Genomic DNA, 22,500 nt, shown 5'->3' on the forward strand with positions numbered 1-22,500 from the left:
GGCAATCCTGGGTGGTGGAAGCAGTAGTTCATTTGCCACGATTGCATGTCTCCATGTTTACTTGTTTTATTTCTTATTGTGCAGCAGAATTGTGATGGGACCTGGTTTACATGTGTATAGTGTGAGTGTTACCAGTTCCAAGACATGTGTTTACTGTCTAAGGGAATTTTGACTCTCATTCCCATTTACCATGCCAAAGTGTATATATTTATTTTCTGTCGCCTTGTTGTTAGCATAAGAGTATATTTACTTAACGTTGCTTGTCTTATTATGTGTCCTTGGGAAAACAAGGGACAATTGGACTTTGTTCTTTGTTGGATGAGTGGCAATTTTCAGAAGTGCAAGATATTTTAAAATTTCAAAATAGCAAACAGTGGGGTCTACCTTTGCTTTGTTTTGGGGAAGTGTGAATAATAATTAATACTTATCTCTCCTAGCTTTTAAAGGTGAAAATCAGTTTTTATTTGATATTGTAATATAGAACATCATTTTAATAATTCTATATCATGTACTTGTCTCTTATAAAACAAATAACATACTATAAAATAAAATTTAATGAGGACCCATTCTAAGTCTTGTATAGACTAATTAACTAAAAGCTACACAAAAGTCTTGATATAATGAGGTCCTTCATTCTTTCATTAGTTAGAATAATGCTAGCTGTTACAACAGACAAGGCACAAAATTTCAATGGCTTTAAACAATCAAAAGTTTATTTTTAAAAGTTATGTAATAGTCCATTGTTGGTGTCCCTGGCTACCGGTAGACTGTCTTTCACACGTTTATTCTGTGACCCATATTCCTTCCATCATGTGGCTTTGTCATGCTATAGGTCCTTTGCAACTAACTCACTCAGGAAAAGAATGTCACAAGGTGACCCACTTAACCACCTTGGTCTCAACGAACCCATCTACTCACATTCTGTTTGCAAGAATGAGTCACTTTCCCCCCTAGATACAAGGGAGGCTGGGAAATGTGGTGTCTGTTTTGGTAGCTGCTTCTCATAAAAAACTTATACTTTGGAAAGAAAAAACAAACTTTTGGTGAGTAGTTAGTTGTCTGAGCTGTAAATATAATCTCAGAAACACGATTATAAAAAGGGTTCACTGAAATGTTGCATTATCTTAGTGTTCTGTAGTGCAAATCCTGAGGAAAATAATTAATTGTGTTAACAATTTAAAAACAACCTAAGAGATGTAATAATTGAACATTAGCATAGAGTTTATTACTATTAAAATATTTTATCTTCTTAGTTGTTTAGTTGCTAGTGTTATATTTAAAACCAATTTTGTTTTTGTACACTAGAGCTTGCCAACAAATATGTTTGTGTTTATCCATGATAAATATGGAGAACTGTAATATATCTGGAAGACACACTAAATCTTTAGATAATGAGAAAAAATGAGATGCAGACAATGCAAATTTTTTGTGTATGAAATGCAAGCAAATGAAAATTTACTCTCAAGCTACATTTTGCTGAATAATTTTATTCAGTCATGAATTTATTCTAATAGTAGAATAAAAAATAATGAATGGATAAAACTGCATATATTTATGTTTCTGATTGCTTATTATTTTGTATTTCTGAGTTGTGTGTTTCCATTTTAGTTCATTTTTCTATGTGGTGGTGATGAAGAGTGACCCTTCTGGCCATTTTTCTATGTGGCTTTGCTGCACTTTTCTCCTTCCTTTATGCATCTCTGCACATTTTTCCACGAGCTTCCTTTAGCCCTGCAGTCTTTTAATCTTTGTCTGTTCATTTCTTACATCTCTCTACAGGTCTCTCTGTCTTCTCTTCTTTTATGGAGTTCTTCATCTGTGGACAATGGAGAATGGTGAGATTTAGATAAGACATCAGTGGTATTGAAATGTAAAATGTCTCAGTGAAAACACCCATAGCCTTGCCGTGGTTGGGTAAGAAGCAGAGGGCAGGTGTTTGATGCTGGAAATCAGTGGGATCACTTGTACATTTATGTAACAATATGCTCACCTCATCACTTTGTTCAGCGTTGGCCCAGAATCGTCATTAAGGATGAACATGAACCGTAGACCTTTAAAAAATGTTCATAAATAGGCTTATTGAATGTTTTCTTCCTCTTGCTATACTTTTTCACTGACCACCTATGCCTTCCCTGCAACTATGTGCCACATCTCTTCAAATATACTTCTTTTATAATGTTTTTAATAACCCACTTCCCACTCAGTAGAAAACTAAAGTTACAGCCAGAACACAAAATGTCAATGAGGCAAAATCACTGCAAACCCACAAAGAAATGTACATTCTTCTGACTAGTCCAATTTTTTTCATTCCTGGAAAACTATTTGTTTTCTTGAACACTTACTTGTAATTCAATCCCTGCCAGAAATGTCAGAAATCAGAGAGGCAGATAGGACAGTTCCATGTCTGGGGGTCTCTGGAGAGTTTAGTGTGAGCAAGATTCAGGGAAAGTATGTCAAAATGTATGGAAAAAAACTCATGTGAATGAAAAATACAGGTAGCTTTTCTTTGAAATGTACTCATTTACTTTTTTTTTTTTTTTTTTGGTCTGCAACATATGACTGAAGTTCGAAGGATAGAATAAAATTAACAGCTGCGGTTATAAGACAAATAGAGTACTTCTGCAAAAAAGTAAATTGGTGGGTCAAAAAGAGAGAAGTGAGAGATGTTTGAGTCATTTCTAGATGAGTCCTACAGAAGAGCTTTCAAGGTCTTTGCAGAGTCACTGTAAAGAAAATGTGAAACAAGTATGATTCGAAAATAAATACTTTGAATGAAATGGTACTTAATATAATTATAAATATGTTGAGATAAATTACAGTTTCATTTCAATTCCATATAAAGAAATAGTTCCCATTTTCCCTTTAGTTTTTGCACCTTACATATTATTTGTCATTTTTTATTCTTTTTCATTTTTTTTTCTGAATGCCAAGTATGTTTGTTAAAATATTAAGAATTTTTAAATAGAAATGTGAGGCATCAAGCATTTCTCTCCGGAACACACAAGAGTAGGTTTTAACAGAACTGACTATCATCATGTCCAGCCTACAGCAGAAAGACAAGGTCAGGTGCCCCAGGATCCATGAGTTCTGTGGTCTCCATTGTATGTATCCAACACAGGGGATTGTATATGATCTATTTGGACTTGCACAAATCTCAGAAGATTATGTTCATGTTGTAAAATAATCTTGAAATATCCTAAATTCAGGTGATTAGAGAATTATTAATGTAATGTAGATAACTCATGTGGTCTGAATGTCAGAAATCCTTCTAGCCTTCAGGTTTCCTTGACTTCTCTGGAGAATCAAGCTAGGTTTACTCATTTTCGTTTTTACTTTTAGCCAAAATGATGCCCTGGAAATGGTAGTCATTTTTGATGCTCCATGATAGAGTTACAAAGCACACTTTTAAAAATGCACCTTATTCTGCATTATTTACAAGTTTATTTTTGGCGTGAATGTTTTTTCTGCTATTTCTACTATTAGGCGTGTATAAAAATATACTTGGCTGAAAATATGTCACACCTTGACAATTGGTCTTCTAATATTTGCCTCATTTATATAAAATATAGTACATGTTTGTCAGCATGCAAAGTTCCTGGGGACCTTGTCCCTAGAGTTAAAGCATGCACAAAGCAGCCATGACATTATGACAAGATACACCATGTGTGTGGAACTTAGAGCCTGAAGACATGGGTTCAGGTTCCAGCCCTCCCGCTTGCTGCTGTTGTGACCTTGGTTATGTCACTTAACCTCTCTGAGTTTTGGCTTTCTTGTTTGAAATTGTGGCTATTACTTCCTATTTCCATGGGTTGTTGTAAAGTTTGTTTGCTCATGCTGTTTCTCATTCCACAAATGATTTAAAATGACATGCATATATTTAAAAATAAAATAAGATGTATTTGCCCGTTCAGTGCTTTGTAGATTATACAAACATAAGTATAGGGCCATTTTCATTTCTGGGGAGGCCTATCATTCAAAACAAAAGTGCTTTCAAGTAAGTGTTTTGGAGACTTCCATTTAGTAGTTTCAAATAAAGCAAACATGTGACATAGACTGGTTAATAAGTGCCAATTTAAAATAAGCCTATAAGAAAGAAGACTATCCAAGACCTTTTTGACTGAAGACCATTTGCAACTAATAAAAACATTAGACTCTCACATACTTAAATGCCTGTTAATTGAAAAGAGCATATATGACAAAAAGCTCTTAGGATTAAGTAACTCTTATAAATGGTTTTTATTAGTCATAACAAACATGTACTAACATTTGAGAAAGAATAGAACTTAATTTTATTAAGAGTAGGCCCTTTTTACTCAGCTCAAAAACAATGCTTTTGTTGCCTTTAAGATTGGTAGATACCTCAAAAGAACACAGAAGCTTTGAAATATCCATGGCCTACTTGTCCCTTTTTCTAATTCCTTTCATTATCAAGTGCCATTTGCCTTAATCTTGGGTTACTAGCAATGCTATCTGCTCTCTGCATCTAAAGCCTCTGGAAAGATTGCTCTGGCATGGCCTAATAGCTTTTATCAGCTCACCCAGTGGCTCTTACACTTTGATACTTGAAACCCAGAGTTAACTGTCTGGGGGCCAAGCCCTTCTGAAGGAGTAAACTGCTCTTCTCTATCAATAAAGGCAGTTTATGCCAAGAAAGCCAAGAGAGCCTCCCCACCCCCTTCCCTCTGTCAAAGTGAAATGGAACCTAAGAATGGAAGCTAGTGGCTATTTTTTTCCATACCCCATTCAACTTGCCATTGCTTAATTCCATCTAATTATCAGCTGGGCATGGTGGCTCACTCCTGTAATCCCAGCACTTTGGGAGGCCGAGGTGGGAGGATAACTTGAGGTCAGGAGTTCAAGACCAGCCTGGCCAACATGGTAAAACCCTGTCCCTACTAAAAATAAAAAAAATTATTAGCTGAATGTGGTGATGGGTGCCTGTCATTCCAGCTACTAGGAGGCTGAGGCAGGAGAGTTGCTTGAACCTGGGAGGAGATGGTAGCAATGAGCCCAGATTGTGTCACTGTACCTGGGAGGAGGTGGTAGCAGTGAGCCGAGATTGTGTCACTGTACTCCAGCCTGGGTGACAGAGTGAGACTCTGTCTCAAACAAACAAACAAAAAAAACAAACAAAAAAACCCGATTTCTTTAAAGAAGAATAATTATGGAGAAATTACTGGATATGCTGTGCATTGCAGCAAGATTAGACGCTTTCCCTTTTGTTTATATTTTGGGCTGTTATTTTTCCCACTAATATCTGTATAGTATATTTGGCTGATTGTAAAATTGTTAGTCTGTTTCTGCTTATCTGACACATGCTTACCTTCCCTCCTTTTGTATAAAAAATAATTTTTAGGGAAATTTATTGTGAGCTTCTGTTTTATTTCAAATAATATGTAACTCTAAAATTCTGTTTTCTAAACAGTGAAACTATTTGAAAACATTCACTTAACATTACAGCTCATGTTACACAGAAAAGTGATAAAAATCATGAAATAAGTCTGTCCCCTTCTTTATAATAGACGAAACTGTAATGTCAAGAAATACATGAGAAATACTAGCTTGATAAGAGCTCTAATAAACTTTTTTTTTTTTTTTTTGAGACGGAGTTTCATTCTTGTTACCCATGCTGGAGTGCAATGGCGCGATCTCGGCTCACCGCAACCTCCGCCTCCTGGGTTCAGGCAATTCTCCTGCCTCAGCCTCCCAAGTAGCTGGGATTACAGGCACGCACCGCCATGCCCAGCTAATGTTTTATATTTTTAGTAGAGACGGGGTTTCACCATGTTGACCAGCATGGTCTCAATCTCTTGACCTCGTGATCCACCCGCCTCAGCCTCCCAAAGTGCTGGGATTACAGGCTTGAGCCACTGCGCCCGGCTAATAAACTTTTTATTAAACAACTACGATTGTCCTTAAAAGTGCTGGAGTTGAGGGACCCACATGCTTGAAAGTGAATACACTTTGGTGGTCAAAATGCCCAAATTTCAATGTAGGGTGTATATGTACCTGAATTCTGGGGCTTCCACTTACCAGTTGTGTATCTTTAAATAGTTATTTTAGCTCTTTTGAAGACTTTATTTTCTCATACAGAAATGGTTCCTAACTCACAGGATTTTCTAAGGACAAAATGAGACACATCTGTAAAGTGCCTAATAAAATGTCAGGCACACTGCAGCCCAATGGCAGCAGCTGCTCCTGTTGTTTTTGTTATTAACAAACAGAATGAAGGGAAACCAACCTAGAAGGTTAGATTTTCCAGGATCCCTTCTGCTGAGATCAATTTAGGAAACAGCCCTCAGAGAGACTGTAGTATCTACGCAGGGAACAGGCTGAGGCTGACTTGGAGGAGCTGAACTGGGAAGATAAATTCTGTGCTAGGAGAGCCACAGTCCCAAATTTCAGACTTCTTTCTTTCTGCTGTTTTGCAGCGTCATGTGATGTGACAGTACTATCACTGCAATTAATCATGTCACTTCATTATTTAGTAATGGCACTTTTATATACCTTAATCACATGCTTGCAAAAAACAGAGAGTCTTTTTCTCTTCTTCTTTTCTTCTCTTCCCCTCCCTCCACAGAAAATATTTACTCCCCATGTGAGGATGTTATAAGAGCTGAAAGGATTCAAGGTCAAAATAATACAGTGAGTGGCTGAAAAGCTGTGTATACATCTTCATGTTCTCCTTCTTACCCTTTTGCATTTACAATAGCCCTTCTTACAAAGAAACAGAATTCATCTTTAATTTGCTTTCTGCCATTCATCCTTTTATATTTGATTGGCTCAGTGATTTCCTTTACTTAAATTTAGCATTTATCAATCACAACTAGCAATGCATGTTACGGTGTTAACGGAAAATTCCACAGGACCCTCTTCACGCTGGGGAAGGGGACCATCTGCTACTTTCATATTAGGATGTCAGGATTTAGAGGTCAATGTGTTTCCCCATCAAGGCTGAAGGCTTTGGGAATCCGGGGAAGTGTCAGGCTCCAAGCAGTATAATGAATGACAGTTGCTGACTGGCGAGGTTTGCATGTTTTCAACAGGGGATATCGCTGTTCCGAATAATGTGCTGGGACTTAGTGTGCTAACACACCTAGCTTGGGTAGTGAGGCAGCCTGTGCCTCCCCGACCCCCCCGGCCCCTGATTCTGAGCTGCATTTTCATCTTGGAAGAAATTCTACTGAGGTCTTCATTAGTGGCACCCAGCAGGGCGAAGACTCCATGAGGGCTGATAAGCACTATGGCTGAAAAACGATCAGCCTTTGTGCAGGCAGTTGAAGGTTTAAGTTGCCTGAACTGGAAAGAGTCTGAAGAGGCGATTATGTTAAGCAAGTAATGTGTGTTGGTAACATGGAATCAAATTATTAGGGTCAGTAACTTCCCGGCTTTCCCAGTGCATTAAATGAAGACATAATATTGCGTTTGTGTCGGGTACTTCTTGATGCCACATTGTGTCAGCACTGTCCGGTCGTCTGTACTTCACAGCACGTCACCTCTAATTTCATGGGATTATCAGCGCTGTTGCATTATTAGATACTCACAATCTTGAGCTTCCTTTGAACTCACAGCAGGGCAGTGCAAAGTCATCATTATGAACACTTCTATGCTTTCTTTTGTTATATACAACAGTATTGCCACATTCAGAAAGGTAGATGTATCCCACTATCATGCTTCCGAAAGCGTGCATTTATTTGGTGGGAAGGGAAGCTACTGATGGGAAAAACATTGAATGTGAAAAGTGTTTTTAAGGACTAGTAGAAAGGTGTCAAGGCAGTGAATTAGTATTAGAAATGTTTATAGGACAGTGGTTCTTAAAGTGTGGTCTGATCAGCAGCCTCAGAATCACTTAGGAACGTATGAGGAATGCAAATCCTACTGAATTAGAAACTGTGGGGTGGAGCTCAGCAGTCTGTGTTTTAACAAGCCCTGCAGGTGATTCTGATGCATCTCAAGTTTGAGAAACACTGCTGCAGCATTTATGGAGTACTTGAATGAGATAAATCCATATGTTCTGGGGTATAGCAATAGACAGACAAAGTATCTGCCCCCATGGACCTTATTAAGTTGCAAAGGAATATGTGGTTCTTTGCCCTGATGAAATGTGTATACATACCCAACAGAGCCTGTAATTATTGGAGATACTATTATATTCTTCATTTGAATTAGGCTGTTATTTTCTTTGGTAGCAGAGAATGACTAACATAAGATAACGAATAAGTGATTCCTTTGTGCATTTCAGAACCATTCCCCTTGCAATATGTATATCCATGGTCATTGTCACCATTGGCTATGTGCTGACAAATGTGGCCTACTTTACAACCATTAATGCTGAGGAGCTGTTGCTTTCAAATGCAGTGGCAGTGGTAAGTCCAAATTGGGAAAATGCCAAGTGGAATTTAGGTTAATGAGTTGATGCAATTTTATAGTAGTTCCCTCTAGCAGAAAGTGTTTTGAAATTCAGTAATCTTTTCTTGACCTGAATAATAATGAATATTTTAAAAATTTACAGCATACCTTAGCATATTCTATTTAACTGATACATCTAAATTCCTATATGATTTCCCATTATTTCTAATTTCTCATTAAACACTTTTACACGTACATGCTTGAAAATCTGCCGAGGCTTGTTGAATAGAAGGCATTATTCTCCCGGTGGACAGTAATTGAATCTAAATAAATGCATTTTTGTATGCAAATTATAATTTATTCTGTACACTTTCCTGTTTGTGAACTTTTCAAATGCAAACTCAAAATCCTTGCCCCAAGTGTCACTTAAGAATTTTGATGTGGACCATATAAATGTGGTTTTCTTAGTATATCCTTTTGAATACTAGTTCTGGGATATTAATAAATTTAGGAAATACTGGGTCATTCAAAGTTAAACAGATGTTGTTGTTATAATACTTCTCAGACTATTAAAGATACCAACATGCATTCTAACTCCCTAAGGCATGGAGTATTTTATACTTTTATAGTATTTTCCAAAATGTATTTGACACCGGAACCATCTTTGTCCTCAAAGATCATAAGACTGTTACTCTGTGACACATACTTTTATTTTGCATAAAGCTTAGCTAGTAAGAGACCATTCACTCGTGACCTCATGACAATGAAGGGTGAAAAATTAAGGACCCATTACTTGACACCAGTTCCTTTTAAAATAGTTAGTATTACCTCATATCAGCAGCATCTATAGAGAATAAATTATCTCATTTCATTTGAACCTGTGTATGAGTTCACGGTATTGAAAAAGACTTTGACTACTGCTCTAAGTCCTACCAGACAATCAAATATACAAAGCTTATTGAAATCGGGTCAGTCATCTCATCTTTCAAGACAAAGGGCAGCACTTATTCTTTGGGCATAATGTAGCCCACTAATTACATAGCGCCAGCTGCTTCAAGGACAACTAATGAATCCAACACATTTTTTTTTTGAAAATACGTCGTTCATGGAAATTTGCAATATTGCTCATATCATGGCATAAAATAACATTTTAGAAGTTGTGTTTATCTTTTAAGTTTCTGTGGCTTATTGGACTTTTTTTCTAGCTTTTTTATAGGAAACCACAAAGGAAATTGACAGATACATACGGGGGAGGGAGTGACTTTCTAAACAGAGGTTTACCTAGTGTGATTTTCTGGGAAAAATATTTTCAGAGCTAATCATGTATATGATATAAATTATTGTCATTAATTATCGTATTTACCTTTTAATCATGGGATTGGCACATGAAACATGTATCTGTAATATTTCTCCGTGTACTTCACTAGAAAATATGGTTTTCCATCCTAAAGAGAAGTTATTATACAGAAAGATTTCTATCTCCAGAAGTCGAATTTCTGATTTGAGCTTTTATCACTTGCCAGAGTCAGAGACAATACACATCATAGTTGATAAAGATTCAATAAATGGATCATTGCTTTCTGAAAGTAGAGAGAAGGTGCTTGTTTAGACCTTTGCCTATGGTTTTGCAACAAGCAATGCCATGGTCCTTGCTTTTGATTATTGTCTGCGGAGTTAGTCTGACCCTAACCAAAGAGAAAAATTATAAAACATCCAGGTATCACCAGGCTAATAGAAAGTCATAGAGCAAGTTTGGCCTAAATTGTTTCATTTTATTCCACTTTCTGGTAAAGCATTAATTTGCTTCATCCTTTCTTTCACTAGACCTTTTCTGAGCGGCTACTGGGAAATTTCTCATTAGCAGTTCCGATCTTTGTTGCCCTCTCCTGCTTTGGCTCCATGAATGGTGGTGTGTTTGCTGTCTCCAGGTGAGTGAGTTCATGTATTTCCAGAAACACATTTCTGTTTTTGAGATTGGATGTGATAAGGGTAACTTTAAAAAGAAAAGAAATAGTGCCTCCAAACCTGTTGTTTTTAAAGGGACACGCAAGATTGAAATGTTGGTGTTAAGTATCAACAGCACGTTTTATTCTGTCCACCAGAGGGCACTGCTTGCCTATTAATAGCTTATTTGGAAGACGGACATGTGGCTTTTTAAAAAATAGTGTTTCCACAGAGTCTAACAACGGCATTTTATTTCTGGTGATATAATTTTCTGTTTCTCTGAAGATGCCAGGAAAAAAGTAAAGTAAGAGATATCAGAAATCACCACCCCACCATCTGTATTTCCTTTGTTTAGTTTGATGCAAAATTCTTTTTGTTTTAATGTAAGATTAAAACCCAATCAGATAAACGCGAATGCTGCCTGTGCGTGTGGATGTGCGTATGCGTGTGTCTGTTGAATTGGATTCAGGACACACATATAACACTATGACTCTAGAACTAAATTCCCCATCAGCTGTTTATATGTAGGGAGAGCTATGCTCAGTCAGATATTGCTATTTTTTCTCTTCAAAGAATAATATAATGTTGGCAGATTTTGTAAAATTCAAATTTAGATTTCCTATGATGTTTCTCCACCTTATTTGAAAAGTGAAACTTAGGCAATCACCTAAGAAATGCCGAACCACTTGGTATGAAAAAGATGCAAGTTTTCTCCGGGATTTCCGGATTTTCCCTTTGAAATGATCAATCATGCAGTAAACTCCACCCACATTTCTCTCCTATCAGGTTATTCTATGTTGCGTCTCGAGAGGGTCACCTTCCAGAAATCCTCTCCATGATTCATGTCCGCAAGCACACTCCTCTGCCAGCTGTTATTGTTTTGGTAATGCATATTAACAAGTATATATAGATATAACCTTGAATAATAGGTTAGCAAAAAGGAATTCCAACCAGACATTAGATAGTACTTCACTTTCTCATTCATTGCTAATGTGTGTCACAGTGGAGTTTGGGAGGCAGGGTAACTTCCATCACTCCCTTTTACTCCATGTTTCTGATGACTGTTTGATGCTTTGGGTCAAAAATCACATCACCCCTCTTTCACCTTTGCAGAAATGTGTAAGGTCTAAGGAAAATGACTAGCTTGGCTCCTCTCATAGACGTCGCACCTCACAGAAAATGATGTAGAGTATTAAGTCCCAATGGCTTAAGGAAAGTAGAACAAAAAGCTACAGTCTAAAAAGTACCCAGTGGTATGATCTAGGCCCCTTATAATGAAATGCACACAAAATTACTGAAAGAATGGATAAAATCCTAGACAGTGCCATGATGCTGTGATTTAAAGTGACACATTTGAGAGCAAATGTCTTTTATCATTTGCTCTCAAATGTCTCACTCTTTATCACAGCATCATGATAAAATAAAAGCCCCACAATGTAAATTTGAGTTGTAAAATTCTTTATGCAGAGAAAAGTGTTTGTGAAATGCGAGCTACAAAAGACTGTATGAGGTGTAAAAGTCCTCAAATACCCATTGGCAATGTTATATTCATTTTTACTGATGATTTTGTTACGTTTCTCTCAGCTGGAATCTGTTGTCAGGAGCACCATAGAATGCACTGAACATTTTTTTTATGCATTTAATTTGTTTCAGAGTGTTTCCTTGAAATTTCCTTTTAAAGTATGTGTACTCCCTGTGCAGAATCTGGACGTTAACGTCACTTGTGGGAACAGAATGTATTATTCCGTGAAGAGGGCTTTCATTTTAAGCCTGCGCTATCAGTCATGCTGTCCTTGGCATGTGCAGCTGCAGAGACTTGCTAAACTGATCTCTGCGCTTCATTCTTCTCCGTGGTCTTGAGGGTCACACACGGCAAGCACACGGGGAGAGTATATGTGGAGTAAAAAAGGCCAAGTTTTGCAATCAAGAGCCAACAGAATCACCTATGAGTGTCTGTGCTTCCTGTGTGTGGAGAGCCAAGAGCACATCAGAGGGCATTTACAGAGCTTTCCGCAAATCTTCCAGTTGGGTCTCTTTAGCTGTTTATTATTCATTATTTACTAATCATCCCAATCTTTGAGTCTTTCTATTTTGAGTCATCAAATACCCTTTCTTTTACTCTTTGAAAACATATTATCTTCTCTCAAATGCAAAAGGAACCAACATTCATGTAGAATTCCACTCGAATAAAGTGTAATGGCGATGTCACTCTCATAATGTTACTAGTGTGTAAATGGATTATGACAGCAGAATATAGAAAATAGATGAGTCAAATCCAGGTTTTAACCACAATGATAGTTTATCAGTATACATTATCATTTAGAAAGATCATAATGCATAGTGAGGTTATCGTTGTCTATCATCTGTGTTTTCATTGAATTCACCAAGCTTGGCTTTTCTCCCTTTCCCTCCTCAGCACCCTTTGACAATGATAATGCTCTTCTCTGGAGACCTCGAGAGTCTTTTGAATTTCCTCAGTTTTGCCAGGTGGCTTTTTATTGGGCTGGCAGTTGCTGGGCTGATTTATCTTCGATACAAATGCCCAGATATGCATCGTCCTTTCAAGGTAACCTCAGCAATCTTGATGGGTTTACATAAATCTTTCACCTAGTACCTAGTCCTCCCGTTGCCAGAGCTTGACGATGGGGAGATGGGGAGGTTGGGCTGGGGGCAGCAGCCTGCGGAATCAAACTGTTTAACTCTTTCAGGCAGTGCTTTCCTATGGGATTTATTTTAAGTTGGAAAAAATATAGTTCATCAACATTTTTATGTGATGTGCTGAACTTGGTCTGTCACATTTTTGAAAAATGATGGTATGAATGAATGTTTGGCATGTTGATTTTCCATGAATGTGTTCAATGACCTGATCGAGTCAGCGTATGGGCTACTTCTGTCTGTCTTTATGCTGGGGTTGTAGACAGCCATGCTGAGAACGAGTGAGAGAGACACTTCATTAATGCCAATTCCAAAAAGGTGGCTGCTACAAAACAGGCATTGTAAGTACTTAACGCTGTGACTTGTTACATTGCTCTTTATACTATATACTCTAAAAGCAGTAGGAATGTGAAATACACAGGAAAAGAGAAGATCTATGAATCTACCACGTAACGCCCCTTTACCATGAGTAAGCATTTCCGTTTTGGAGACTGGAGAAGACGCTTGTCATCTCCTTCAGACTTGAACGCTCATGGATTGATTTGACCTCACTGTTTATTTGCTTCTAGGAAACAGCATAGATAATGTTGTCAGTCATGTTGTCAGGGTTTGTTTCTAATAATATTCATTGCCTAACGCTGGCAGCGTCTTTATTAGCGGTTGAATAGGAGTTGGCCCGTTTTATTCCTGGCAGTTCTTATTGTGAAGCTCAACAGAAAATCGATATGCACTGAAAGACTTTCACATGTAACAAGCAGCCTGTCCTCTTGGCTCCACACTGAAGTGGGTTCTGATCATAATTATCAATGAGGCAATCTTTTGAGATCAAAATCACAAATCGTCATGGTGTCTAGTAAAATAATTCCAACAGAACATCTCTAATAAAAATATCCTTTCTTGTCCTTAGATTTTGTTCTATCCAAAGATTTAAAAACAATTTAAATTGAGTTACATTTAAAGGAGCATGTTTGATACATTATCTGTGTGCCATGAAAGAGATTTTGCTACTAAGGCAAGGCACGTTGGTGCCTGTCACCTGGTCACATGACTACAGTTTGTCACTAAAATGTGTCTCATGACAGACACACTCATCTCAGACCCTGCTTCTGTTGTGTGGACATGTTTGAAGTGGCTTTTTTTGTGTTCTGTGTTCCAGATCCCGCTGTTCATCCCAGCTGTGTTTTCCTTCACATGCCTCCTCATGGTTGCCCTTTCCCTCTATTCGGACCCATTAAGTACAGGGATTGGCTTAGCCATCACTCTGACTGGGGTGCCTGCATATTATTTCTTTATTATATGGGACAAGAAACCCAGGTGGTTTAGAATAATGTCAGGTAAGAATTTTCAGTACTTTCAGGACCTTGTGCAAGACCACGTAGAAAACCCACAAAGGTGTACATACATAATGTACTTGATGTTTCAAAATATAAGTGGCACAACTGATGATTTGCGAACACTATTGCATTTTAATTGGAACTACTTTTTGGCAGGAAGGACGTTTAATGTATCGCTGTTGAATCTTTTAAGGATATTGGTTTGGGCTGCTGTAATCACTTCTTAGGAGAAATAGCTTTGTTTTAGATGAAATTTTATCAGTAGATCTCTAAATGACTTAATCTGTCTTTGAATCCCTTACTAACCCAATTATTTTTCTTCTGGGTTGAATGCAGTTTAGTGATTCTATATCATAACATGTGACCTGATGAGTGATGTGAGATTTATTGGGGAGTTAGGCAGCGGCCTGCAAATGTCTTAAACTTTATTACTGTACACTACCTGGAAAGGAAGGGTGACTCATGAAGGATCATAATAACAGGAACAATGAAGAGAACAATAGCAGCTTCCACATGTGTGTGCACATGTATTTATTTACTTCTTTTTTAAAAATTTTTACTTCAAGTTCTGGAATACATGTGCAGAACAGGCAGGTTTGTTATATAGGTATAGATGTGCTATGGTGGGAGTGTTAATTAGTTCAACCATTGTGGAAAACAGTGTGGCGATTCCTCAAGGATCTGGAACCAGAAATACCATTTGACCCAGCAATCCCATTACTGGGTATACACCCAAAGGATTATAAAACATTCTACTGTAAAGACACATGCACATCTATGTTTATTGCAGCACTATTTACAATAGAAAAAACTTGGAACCAACCTAAATATCTATTGATGATAGACTGGATAAAGAAAATGTGGCACATATACACCATGGAATACTATGCAGCCATAAAAAAGAATGAAAAAGAATTAGTTCCCCTTTGCAGGGACATGATGATGATGCTAGAAGCCATCATTCTCAGCAAACTAACACAGGAACAGAAAACCTAACACCGCATATTCTCACTCATAAGTGAGAATTGAACAGTGAGAACAGATGGACACAGGGAGGGGACAAGGCTTTATTTAATTCTTACAATATCCCACTGAGGCAGGAAAAATTATTACCCCAATTTAATAGGCTTTGAATTATAGCAGGAGAGAATGCATGTCACTTGTTCCAAGTCATACAGCTATAAAGTAGAATAGCTGAAATTCAAATGCAGGCTGCTTTATAGTTTAGAAGAATCACCCTGGGGGTTGTGAGGGTGGATTAAAATAGGTTGGGGCTAAAGACAGAATATGGAGTTTGCAGCAATCCTGATGAGAATTGAGGGGAGTTCTGAACACAGGCAGTATCATCAGGGTCTGAGAGAAAGTGAAATATACTAAAAGGAAAAACCAACAGGACTTGGTGTCCAGCTAAATTGGGGGAGGAGAAACACAGTAGATCACTAGGTAGGAAGCGTTCTTATGAATAACCCGTGTTGAAAGCATATCTCTCTGTCAGAGGCTTTCCTGGGTCACTTCCCCTACGTGATCCACATGACCATCTCAACCAATGCTCAACAAGGTTGATGTGTGAGATGCTGTTATTCTCAAGTACAGATGAGAAAACCAGGGCTCAGGAAAATGGAGAATTTACTTTTGAGTGTACTATTTTAAACCATAGAACTAGGATTTGAACCCATATCTGCTTGACTTCTAAGTTCATACTCTTTCTAGACTGGATCTCCTGTAGAAGGGAGAGAGAGAGAAGTAGGTAGGTAACAAGTACAGCCAGAGGGGCAGATCTATTCTTGCTGGTGAATTTGGGGAGTTAGAACATCGCTTTCATAATTCTTCTTTGTTTTAATTTACTTACTTTACCATAATTAATTTTTTAAATTCCAGTTAAAGGTTTAGGGGGATTTCTGGTTAAATTATTAATAAATAATGCCACTGTTACTAAAAAACAAACAAAAAACTTGATATGCATATCGAATCTCTAGTGTGCTGTGCAGACTCATTTAGAAGCCAGTCCTTTAAAGCAGAGTTTTGTTAATACCTTTTATTAGCCTTCAATTGGAATTTTGCATCTTTAGATCTTATACTACTATTTATATCTGGCTCTTGTTTCCCCAAAGAAATGTTACTATACAAATGAGGTGCTTTATGGCTGACACAGGCACACCGATTGCCTTAACTGAGTATTTAATCTCTATTTCTTCTCAGATCACACTAGTTTTCTGTGGAATTTTTTTAAGTTTTCTGTGTTCTAGACACTAAATATAGAGCCTATTCTGAGGGAAAAGGGAGCCTAATAAATAACATTTAGCATTAGGGTTGCTTTATTCATTGCTAGCATTTAGGACAGATTAGCACTCATCGCTGTGGGCTCTATGTCCGTCTCCCCTACTAACTGAGACAGTTAAAACCCCTGAGCAGCACAGAAAATTAAGAGCCTTGAGGAAGAAAGAGCAGGTGGTCCTAGAGTTCGACTGGAATGAGAAGGAGCATGATGAAAGTGCGAAGCCATTGCTCTGTCCCACTACAGCAGGCCTTTTGTTCCTTCTGTTTGGGGTCAGCCAACTCTAGTTCTTTCCTCTTGCTAACAAACATGTGTGTGCTTTGTATTATTTCTCTGTCTGTTCATCTTAACAAGCAGACTTCATGCGTGATCCTTCATTGATGTCTTTTGGTGCTCATGTAATTTTGAAGGTTTTTGTTTTTTTAAATTTTTTTGCTATTTTTCTATCTCTAATGATGTTTTGAACATTTCCAAGGCCTCCAAATTTAGTGTTAGCCATTTGTGAAACTAGCAGCAATGGAGTAGTCCCATAATGGTTATTTGGTTCTCAAAAATGCCATTAAGTCTTACCAGGGAGCATGGCAATTCTGCTTTTAAACTGCGAGCGTTGTAACTCTTTATCTTTATAGCTGCCTTGAAAGTGAGTAGCAAAAACCAACAATCCTCCGTAATTTTGTTTGATTTTTCTCTGAGGCAGCATTCTTGTAGTAAAATAAAGAAAATTCATAATATTTATTGCTGCAATAGGAAGTATTTTCTTAGCCTTTGGCCAAAACAAAACACACACAGACACCAAACAACAGAATCCTGAAGCAGCGCCCTGACCCTTCTCCCAGCTACTCTATGATCTTTTTGTTAGAGATAAACCCACTGTGGACTTAGAGACCAACAGCCTTCACTTGGAGCAGTTTGTTCAATGATTTAATATCATGTCCTTTCATTTGGTAAAATTCCATCACCTTTATATTATCATTTATTTTTACCCTGATATGCACGAGTAGATTAGCCCTGTGAAAATGATAGTCTATCAAAATATGTCTTACACAGGTTGTTTCCATGAAAAATGAGAGGTAACCAAATAGCACTTGGAAAATGGTGAAAGGCTGCTGAGTACTGACAGCCAGGGAGTGTTCAGAATCCGAGGAGCTGAGATTTTCAGAGATTTGATAAATCTCTCCAGCCACAGGATGCCAGTATGGAGCCACTTTTGTTTGATAGCATTTCTAGGGAGAAAAGAAAACGTGCTCTTAAGGGAATAGTGAGATACACAGAAAGCTTTTTTTCTGCCATCTATGACAGAATGGTTAATTCTTCTGGTGGGTTAGTTATATTATTTATTTACTTATAGAAACACAAGCTTCTCACGGGAGGAAAAAGGGGCAGATACTCCAATGACATATGTAAATACACGAAGGTGGCAAGCCCTGGCAGACCCGAGCCAGGACTCACAGCAGCCGTTGCTCTTGGCTGTCTCTATTTATCAGCCAAACCCTGTCACAGGGTTGAGTGTGGTGACTGGAAGTGGGTCCCTCTTGCTCAGGGAGAGAGATGGAGGACAGCCTTATTTAAGCAAAATCGTTGATTATAAAAAATCAGACTGGGAAACAGCAGAATGACTGTAATGCATCTTTGTGGGCAGCAAGTTTGCAGCTCCAGAGCCCTAAAAGCATATGCTGCATACAGTGGGTCAAGATAACTTCATTTATGATAAGTGACTGAAAGCTGAATAATGCCTTTAACAGACTTTTCATGAAGACTGTGGTGCAAAATGTAAATTAGTTAAACTTGCCCACATTTCTTAGGGGCCCAAACTGTCTTCACTGTCAAGATAAAATGAGATCACGCTGGTGAAAATATTTTGTAGCCTTAAATAAATACTGTTATGCTTGTGATGACGTCCAGAAAAAAATGGCCTCGTGCTGCATCACAAACATAGGCAATTTTTGCTGTAGTTCCCATATTGGGGCTAGGTATGGTTGAGTAGATCAAATTTTGCAGGGTCAGTTGTTGTTTCAAATTATTTCAAGAATAACTAGGGAACATGAAAGGTAAAGCTAAAAATACTACAACTGTTACTTGGTCCTGTACCTTACGGTTACTGAAAACACCAAATGCAGACTCATTAACACACCTTTATGTAAAGAAATAGTACCATGGATGATTACCCTTAAAGCGGAAAGACTGTTTTTGAACATGGATATAGACATGGCAGCTGAATGCCACATGCTCTGCAGCTTTCCCAGGCAAGCTGGAAGCTTCTTTAAAGACAAACTTGCCCCTCTTGAGCTCCCCTGTCTGGTCCACTGCTGTCAGATAATCTAGAAGGAAAAGTTGGTGTGACTCCAACATGCACTCATGGTCAAAATCAATTACTCTGTAGAAGCCTTCATTACCATGACAATCATTCAAATCATGAAATTCCAAGAGGGCTCTCATAAGAAAGACACATTGGATATCGTCAACAGTGCTGATTGAACACAAAGGAAGATGAAAGATAGCAGAAAGTGGGCAAAGCCAGAACAGCGATTCTTTGGCTGTGTGCTCCTGAATCAGGGATCCAAACCAAGCTTTTAAGAAGGAGATAGGACACAGTAGGAAAGCAGCAGGATCTAAGTTGCTTCTCATTTGTCTGAATGGAGGCAATGTGATGACATGGGGAAACAAGAAGTCTAAGACAGCAGACAACTGGGGTCCCTGAATATTGAGAGACATTTTTGAAAAAGGCTTTCATGTCGAGTGAGGAGGGCAGTCATTATGGAGATTAGTTCAGGAGGCTAGGAGCAGGATCTCTCTAGGGAGGCAGGGCTGGAGATGATGTCTCTTGAATACCCCTACTTTTCATTTGGCTGTTGCAGGTGCCTGAGATCTCTTGGTTTTTTATTTGTTTGTTTGTTTTAACCTACTGTCACATATCCCTCGCCCCTTCTCTGCCTAAGCTACATTTCTTTAACTATTGATGAATATTTCCTTTTCCCACAAATCCACAAATGCCTTTTTGTTTTTTTTTTTTTTTGGAGATGGAGTCTCACTCTGTCACTCAGGCTGGAGTCCAGTGGCACAATCTAGGCTCACTGCAACCTCCTCCTCCTGGGTTCAAGCGATTCTCCTGCCTCAGCCTCCTGAGTGGCTGGGACTACAGGTGTGCACCATTTTTGCGTTTTTTAGGAGAAACGGGGTTTCACCATATTGGACAGGCTGGTCTTCAAACTCCTGATTTCGTGATCCACCTGCCTCGACCTCCCAAAATGCTGGGATTACAAGCGTGAGCCACTGCGCTAGGCCACAAATGCCTATTTTTATAGGATAATTTTTTCATTTTCCTTTTCTGAAAATATGGGCTTTAATTGCTCTTGAGTGTGCTCCCTTCTGCTGTACTTACATCTCAATGTAAAGAGTGGGCTGTGTAAAACGCAGTTTATTTAGGAAACATTCGCATAGTATTTATAATTTGCCACGACTGTGCTGGGCCCTTTACAATTGATGTAGACTGTAAAATTAATGTGCTGAGAACAACATCTTTGACAAACACAGAAAGCAAAGGTTGAAAAAAATATCTTTTTAAATGTCATTAAAAATGGCTTGAAAGGAGCTATTATGGATAACAAGCCATGAATGAGGAGAAACATTCTATATGAGAGACTATCTGAGTCTGAAACCATCAAGATGTTAGGCCCTGACTGCTCCAGGACTAGCAGGACGTTGAAAAAAGTGTGTAGGAATTAATCACAAAGATAAGAGGCAAACCAGCGGGGACGCAGTAGCTGACACCTGCAATCCAGCACTTTGGGAGGCCGAGACCGGCAAATCACTTGAGGCCAGGAGTTTGAGACCAGCTGGACCAACAAGGTGAAATCCTGTCTCTACTGAAAATACAAAATTAGCCAGGTGTGATGGCACATGCCTGTAATCCCAGCTACTTGGGAGGCTGGGGCAGAAGAATTGCTTGAATCTGGGAGGCAGAGGTTTCAGTGAGCTGAGGTCATGACATTGCACTCTAGCTTGGGCAACAACAGCGAAACTCCATCTCAAAAAAAAAAAAAAAGAAGCAAACAAGAACGAATGTCCCCAGAAACCAAGGTATTAGAGTTCTGCTGAGATAAAATGGCCTTAGAAATCATCTAGCGCAATGGCTCTCAAAGAAAGAAGATTGATCTTTTTCTGCACACTGGAGCCAGCCTCTCTCAAGATGCCCTAAGTTCCTACATTTTTGTGTCTATCAGAATTACAGGTGGCTAGACCCCATCTTCAGTTTCTAATTTAGTAGGTCTAAGATTGAGCTTGAAAGATACATTTCTAATGTGTTAGATGAAGCTAATTCTGTTGGTCTGGGAACCACACTTTAACTCTCATTGATTTAGACTCTCATTGTACTGACTAGGCAAATTGGGCCCTAGGAGATAAGACAATATTCTCAATAATATGTTACATGTTTGAGAATGAAAATTATATTCTGATTCTCCTCCCAATTCTTCTGAGGAACTGGTTGTAATCTCATAGGTGGAAAAAAAAAACAATTTTAAACTGAATATGAAGTGTATTTTGAAACATTATTTATATATTGGTCCTATTGTCTCAAAATATTTTCAGCCTTCTGGTTCATGAATAAAAGTCCTTATTTTAATGCAAAATATTAATTTATTCTTGCTGAGAAGCCATCATGGGAAGTTATAGAAGTGACAAATTAATTGAGCATGATAGGATTCTAATGAAGTAAATAATTCTTGAAAGTGCTCTATGAAATAGGCGGTTGTGTGTTTTTGGTATTCAACCCAAAATAATTCGTAGTTTGCTGTTTTTATGCATTTCTGATTTTTATGCGTTTTTAATTTCTCTTTATTTCTTTGTAGAGAGAATAACCAGATCATTGCAAATAATTCTGGAAGTTGTACCAGAAGAAGATAAATTATGAACTGATGAACTTGAGATCTTGGCAATCTGCCCAAGAGAAGACACACAATAGGGATTTTTACTTCGTCTTTTGAAAATCCAGGGAATTCTAACTTTGGTGATAAACTAAAGGAGTCAGTTATTTCTATTCATATATTTCAGCACATTCAAACTAATTTATAAGAAATTTAGTTATAACTCTATGTAGTTACAGAAAACGAATATGCAGTTCTGTGAGTCGCAGAATTCTTGAGTCTCTGATACCTACCTATTGGGGTTAGGAGAAAAGACTAACGGAACAGCCAATTACTCTGTGGTCATTCTCTACAATATATCTTAGCATGGCAAAGAAAGTTCTCATTGAAGACTGAGATTTTTTTCTGTGTATATGGGCTTTGTAAACATGGTTTTATACACCATAGATGACTATACTGTGAAAAGTGTTTTCAATTCTGAAAAAAAATGGATACATCATGATTATGGCCAAGAGGAAAGAAACAAATTTATTTTACATTGACATTGCATTGCTTCCCTTTAGATACCAATTTAGATAACAATCCTGCTTTAATGGATTATACCCAGAGCATTTTGAACAAAGGTCAGAGGGAAAATGCTGAATACATTAAAGAGGAGTTTCTAGGGGCTACTATTTATGAGACACATCGAGGAATTATGTTTGAGTAAAAATCCTTAAGAATTTATTATGTCAGATTTTTTTTTTCATTATCAGGAAGTTTTATAGTCATCTATCTTTTTTTTTTTTTTTTTTCCCATCAATTTGATCAGGAAAATATGTAACACTTCTTAGAGGAAGAGTCAGTTTGGTATTAAATCCCCTTAAGAACAACCACCTGTTTTACTAATAATTTACCCCTGATGAATATATCTAAACCCGTGCACTTTTAAACCTTCAAATTACATTGTCAACCTGAGAGAAATCACTGACAAAGAAAATGTCCAAAACAATAGTCCCATAGCTATAATCATATCTACATGCAATGCTAGTAATTCTGAACAATTTTTAAAATTTATGACTATTTTTACATAATGATGAGT

General features: G+C 37.8%; 1 protein-coding gene across 1 annotated transcript in view; it reads left to right on the plus strand.

Moving 5' to 3' along the window:
- Positions 1-22,254, plus strand: part of SLC7A11 (solute carrier family 7 member 11) — a 71,117-nt gene extending 48,863 nt beyond the window's left edge. Inside the window, exons 7-12 of the mRNA XM_017502885.2 lie at positions 8,243-8,366; positions 10,174-10,277; positions 11,080-11,176; positions 12,710-12,859; positions 14,105-14,282; positions 21,405-22,254. Coding sequence (XP_017358374.1) covers positions 8,243-8,366; positions 10,174-10,277; positions 11,080-11,176; positions 12,710-12,859; positions 14,105-14,282; positions 21,405-21,466 — 715 coding nt within the window. The 3' untranslated portion in view covers positions 21,467-22,254. The remainder of the gene's footprint in view (positions 1-8,242; positions 8,367-10,173; positions 10,278-11,079; positions 11,177-12,709; positions 12,860-14,104; positions 14,283-21,404) is intronic.
- The last annotated feature ends 246 nt before the right edge of the window (positions 22,255-22,500 follow it).

Source organism: Cebus imitator, unplaced genomic scaffold, assembly GCF_001604975.1.
Source record: "Cebus imitator isolate Cc_AM_T3 unplaced genomic scaffold, Cebus_imitator-1.0 Scaffold303, whole genome shotgun sequence".
Classification (NCBI taxonomy): Eukaryota; Metazoa; Chordata; class Mammalia; order Primates; family Cebidae; genus Cebus; species Cebus imitator.